At 39.3% G+C, this 6245-nt stretch overlaps 1 protein-coding gene across 1 annotated transcript in view; it reads left to right on the top strand.

Annotated features, from left to right (window-relative positions):
- Positions 1-2446, top strand: part of si:ch73-211e3.1 (mastermind-like domain-containing protein 1) — a 71510-nt gene extending 69064 nt beyond the window's left edge. Inside the window, exon 5 of the mRNA XM_046851545.1 lies at positions 76-2446. Coding sequence (XP_046707501.1) covers positions 76-1085 — 1010 coding nt within the window. The 3' untranslated portion in view covers positions 1086-2446. The remainder of the gene's footprint in view (positions 1-75) is intronic.
- The last annotated feature ends 3799 nt before the right edge of the window (positions 2447-6245 follow it).

Here is a 6245-nt window from a genome sequence, read left to right on the forward strand (position 1 = left end):
AGAAATAGAGATATTCAGAAAATAGATATCATATAGAGTTCCTCAAGATATTGTTTGCCCTATTTTGTCTCTCAGGTCCAGGTAGAACTTTACCCGCTGAATGTAGTGGATACCCTTTGGGAGGGCCCCAGCATCCCAACCCTGCAATGATGTCCCACAGTGGCTCTATATTACCCAATCGCATGAATCTTCCCCCTGGATCCTTATCCCAGGTGGGCCATCCTGGCCCCTACATGGGTGGAACTGGCCACAAGCAACCATTCTACCATTCCTCGCAAGACTTAGGAATGCCTATGCGTCCAAGCCAGAGCTTGATGGGAGTGGGGGGTGCTCCAAGACAGCCTACTCACCCAGGACATGTTGTGGCTCGACCAGCAATGCCTGGACCAAGTTTGGGAGGGGGTCCAACTAACCACCTCCGGCAAGCATTGCATCAAAGTGCCACTCTTCCTTCACGCATGATGTGTGCCTCTCAACAGCAACCACATTCACAGTCCCAGCTGTGGCAGAACCAACAAGGGGCACATCCACATTTGGACCCTGTGAACCACCAGCACCTCTTCCCCAGTGGTGGAGCACCTCCAGGGTGTGGAGCACCTCAATTCCCCCAGAGACCAGGTATGCCAGCCAACTTTTCTGCTGCTCGACCGCCACCAAATCAGCTAGCTCCAGGCATGGTAGGCAGACACATACAAAAGATGCCCCCTGGGCAACCTCTTCCCTCCATGAGTCAGCAGAGCCTTAGGATGCGGGGTCCTCTGTCCACCATTGACGTCATAAAGCCTGGAGCTCCAGCTATGATGGACCCAGCTCATGGCATGGCACCTCCAAGTTATCCCTCAGTGGACAAACACAGTCTGACACAAGGCTACAGTTCTGGACAAAATCCAGGAAGTAAACTACCCTCCTTTGACTATCCACCCCATCACCAGAGTAACGGAAGCATGGTTGTAGGACCTCAAGGACCTGTGGGAGCTGGACCTGGAGGAAGCGAGGTGGATTTCATAGACACGTTAGTGGGTTCCAATGATGACTGGCTCAACAACCTTAATATGATTGATGAATACCTAGAGCAGAACTCATAGGGAAAGTCAAGAAATTGTTGGGCAGCTAGAAATCCACTGTAAGAGAAAGGTACCAAACCAACCTGTATATCTATCCTATACAAGTGAGAATTGACAGGTTGGAATCAGACACTGCTGTGTGACTGCAATGAAACTGTCCACCGAGATTGGGGCTGCACTTTCGCAGTTTTGGCTAGGATCATTAAATAGTAACCCTAAAAGGCATTCAAAATAGACAACACCTCATATGTTGGCTGCCCTAAAGTTCTCACAGCAAAGATTGCTCAAGGGTTCTCAATAAATAAATGTGCTTTAACTGTCTATAAGGCAGTTAATAATCTGCATCCACTGGCCATGGAGACTGTGTAATGATGTGATCGGTGTTTTCACAGCAAAGCAAACGAGGGCATTCATTCATGAAATATAATAACCTGGTGCAGATTACTTGGTTGGACCACATCAGAAGGTTTGATGGTTTGCTTATCACAGTGGAAATACACATGATGTAGTCATTTCTCATGTAAACTGTTTGGTGGTATTTCAAAAAAAGGGTTAAAGGGGCTTACGGTAAACTATTTTGTAAAATATGTTTCTTTTTTTTCATAAAACTGTAACATATAAAAGAGAAGTACACATATTTATACTTCTTTTGTGCAAATACCTTCTTTAGATTTCCTTTGTAAATACTTAAAATGATAAGTATATGAAGAGGACAAAAAAACAATGTTGTAAAGTAAAACAATTCAATTGATCTTGTAAACTATATTGTAATTTGTAATATGCAAGACGATATTGTTAGTTTTTGCAGTAATACTATGTATTACAGTGTTGAAATATTCGTTATGGTTTTGACATAACTGGACTTCTGGTACTCCTGTGTGGCTAAAAAAAATGATTTGTGAGATCTGTTGCTGACACTACTTGCACTACAAAAGTCCAGTGGTCCCCTATTTGTGTCTTCTATTCCAACACATTTTGCACTAGACATTGTCATTGTCTTTGTCATAATCTCTACCATGTTGGGGGATCTGCCTGACCGAGGGGTCACACCATATAGGGATTTTTATCTTTAAGCGCAAGAACATACACGTTACTCATCTATGTCAACGTTAGTGTATAAGATCTACACTAAGCCTTTTCATGTTTTCAGCATTTAAAAAATACTGTAACACCATTTATTATGTTAGAGACTTGCCACAATTCGCACCTAAAACTGCATACACTAGCCCCAGTGTTTTGTGCCAGAGTCCTGGGTTTCCCTTTGTTTGTGGTCTTTCGGCTAAGGGCATAAACTTTCGGCCATTCTGATTTGTGCTTTCTCTGTGAATATTCAATTTTGTCTTGTTATTTTTTAGATTGAACAATAAACTGTATAAATAAAACAAAAAAACATGATGAGTGATTTTCATATTTATTTAGGTTTTTAATTCGGTATTCCTATTTGCACACATCCTGCTTTTAATACAAAGATTTTAATAGGTTTTGGCTTACTACACACACTTACTTTTCATGGAGTAACTGAAAAATGACAGTTGAATGAAGTTATTATTAATGAAGGTTTAATTAGTGATCTAAATTGCATTATCATTCATTGCTGCGTTTTAATTTGGACAAGCCCATGTGTGTCCTGTTATATCCTGTTCCTTAAAATGGTTGCCTGAAGTACAGCAAGTGAAGTGAAAATGCTGCAAGTTATAGCAAAGGCTAGAAGACTATATTAGCACTGTATTATACCTGTAAGTCATCTCGGCCTTCACCCTATTAAGCTAGACAGACAAATATGTGAAAACACCGTTATTAAATACTAAATAAGTTTATGCTGTTTGTGGTGTAATATTTGAAGAAGAAAAAAAAAAACTATTTGTATGATTTTATTGGCATTTCCATTTAATGAATACACTGGGGATTCTAAGTTATTGCTTAAAACTGAAATGTATCTTTTATTTATTTAACATCAAGTAAAGTGGGTGGCATTGCTGGGATTTTATTCCATTAGGATTCCAGAGGACTGTTCAGATTCTGCTTTTAAATTGAATCAGCATCTTGTTCTTTAGGTAACAACAAACCTCTCGTATATCAACAGTAAACAGAAACACCGTGGCTTTTGTTTGCCGGTTTCTAGAATCCTTGTGTTGTGTGTATATTTTATGCAGGCATCACTGTGGTGGGTAGCCTTGTCACCACACAATCTCAGCAGTCTTGGTTTGATCTTGAGCTCGGGTTTTAATCTCTGAATCATCATATGAACAATGATTATCTTTTTTTTTAAATATAACTGTTATGTTATACAACGTGTATTACAATTAGAATACAGTTCAATAGAATTCAAAGACCAGCTATAATACACTGTCCACATGAAAGCATGTGAACAGCTGACTATCACACCCATCTGTACTTGGTGAACACCCCACTGCAGATGTAGTCACTCTTTACTGATAATAACCTCCATTCTTGGCCTTCCAATTGATTCTGGAGCAGAGCTGTGGAGATTTGTTTTCATGCAGCTACAAGAGCATTAGTGTGATCAGGCATTAATGGTGTTTAAGGAGGCACAGTCAACCTTCCAGTTCATCCCAAAGGTGTTTAGCAGGGTTGAGGTCCATGTTTCTTTACAGGGCAGCCAAATGCTTCCAGTTAAGTTTTGGAAAATTCATGGGACTCTATGTGTTGGGTATAAGGGCATGGTTTGGATTAGACACCTTAATTGTAGTGAGGGGAAATTCTCATACTACTGCATACAAAGACATTCACAGTATAATTTTTGCTTCCAGCTTTACGGCAGCAGTTTGAAGAAATACAACATACAGATGTGATAGTCAGGTGTCCAGAAACATTTGACCATATAGACTTTTTTGATGACTGCTTTGCTTTGAAAACAGGGATAATACACCCTGGAGCAATTAGGACACCATGCACAACATTAGTGGATGAAGTACACAAACCATGTACTGTACTTAAATTAAAGTAGAGATACAGTAGGTAAAATATTACTCCAATAAAAAAGTGCTTGATGTCCTAAATCTGTTACTGTGAAATGTAATCTATTAGTAGAATGATATTAATTAGTCAAACACTGATTGATATTTATTACAAATTTCTTGAGTCCAAAACCTTCTTTTCAACTGATTAAAAAAACGCACACAAAAGGCCACGGATTTCTTCCATCATTTATTCCTCTCAAAATGTTTGCTTGCTGTTGAACTGAATAAACTTTCTCGGCTTCTCCCGTTAGGGGTCACCACAGCAGATCATCCGCACATTTGATTTTGCACATGTTTATACGCTGGATGCCCTTCCTAACGCAACCCTCCCCATTTATCCAGGCTTGGGACCGGCACTAAGGCTTGTGCAACCCTAATGGCTGGGGTTGGTTCCCTGACCGGGGATCAAACCCAGGCCGCAGCGTTGAGAGCGCCGCATCCTAACCACTAGACCACCAGGGAACCTTGACACTGAACTGTATGTTCGTGTTAATAGATCCCACCAAGCAGCCATCAAAATAAGTTCAGAGCAGTAATAAGTCAGACATTTGACTTTGAAATGTAGTGAAGTTAAAGTTTTCCCAAATAGAAATACTTCAGTTTAGTAGAGATACATGAAAAAAAACTATTTAAGTACAGTGACAAATTATATTTACTTCGTGACTGTCCACCACTGATACACACACACACTTAAACTCGCATTCACACATAGGTGGACAATTAGCAAATCCACATACCTACATATTTTAGTAGCAGAACACGCAAACCACTGCAGACACAATAATCTGATCAGGATCTAACCTGAGGACCCTAAAACTGCACCCTTATACCCCCATTAACACAAGTTATATCAAAGTATTCAGTAGTGTGTAGGTTGTGATTGTAAAACACCAGTGTTATAATTCTCTTTCTAATAAAATCCCTCTTGGAGTTTTGGTTAAGGACGCATGCACCGGGTGAAGGACACCAAAGTCATAGATCGCAATAAAATAATACTGAATAAATGTTTTATTGAGCATACTTTTATAGCCAACATAGGAATCTCACACAACTGCCAGTTGACCACTCCACATCATCACAGTTCTTTATTTCGTTTTACCTGTTTCACTTTGAGGTCAAGATTACGGTTTTGCTTCCACATTGCTCGCTCATTGCACCTGCATTTGTTCCCTTTGAAAAGGAAAAAAATAGATACAAAGAGCAATGTGTGTAAAAACAGGCCACAACCTATATAAGACTGCGAAATGATTAACTGCAACCCCACGGCATTCACACTCTCAACTGCATAGAGTACAAAAGCAAGCCCCAAGCCAAAGTGATCCTTTAGTAATGACACAGCAGCTCTGCACAGTCTCATAGCTAAGGCAGGAAGGAAGTCTGTAATGACAACAGCCCATTAACACCTACTAAAATATCTTGTGATTGTATATTACAAAAAGCTCACAATAAACTGAACTGTGTGCAAGAACAAGTGAAAGACAGCAGACTTAGGGTGTTGCCTAGATCCTGTGTTTTTCAGGAAATACAAAATACTTCATGGACACATATTTGGGCAGTAGTACTGTAGAGCAACCGACAGTCACTATGTTTGCCTCTGTTTTTTGTTCAAATAAAACCTGAATCTTTCTGAGTCTGTAATCTCCTACTGACTATTTTTTGTGTTCTTGTGTGTGTGTATGCGTGCGTGTGTGTTTAAAGTGGTATACATCATAACTTGCAGTAGATATCCAGTCATTTGCTTTACGTAAAAGGTTGTAATGTTAACCAGTTGCTTCACAACTAAGAGAAACAAACAGACACCAGGATAAAGCAGGGCAGATTTTGCGATATAGTCAGAGGAACTTACAATTTATGGCTTCCCAGTTGGCACTTTTATGAGACCTAGTACCCTAAGCCTGTTCTCTGTCAAGCCATTTGTTTGAGTGTGTAAAGAAATGCAGGAGAGCAGAATTTAGCTACCTTTTCTTTATATAAGCAGCAGGCAGAGTTGGACTCTTGTACTTTAACTTGTTAGGAATGTAAATTATACCAAGGCTTGATGTAGATAATAATAGGGTTATAATAATAATAATAATAATAATAATAATAATAATAATAATAATAATAATAATAATAATATACTGAAGCAAGGTTTCACACAGATTTATAGAAAAAATGTTCAATTCCAAAATTGTATTTTAAGGTAAGAAATTGCCATTTT

The sequence above is a fragment of the Silurus meridionalis genome, chromosome 6, assembly GCF_014805685.1.
Source record: "Silurus meridionalis isolate SWU-2019-XX chromosome 6, ASM1480568v1, whole genome shotgun sequence".
Lineage (NCBI taxonomy): Eukaryota > Metazoa > Chordata > Actinopteri > Siluriformes > Siluridae > Silurus > Silurus meridionalis.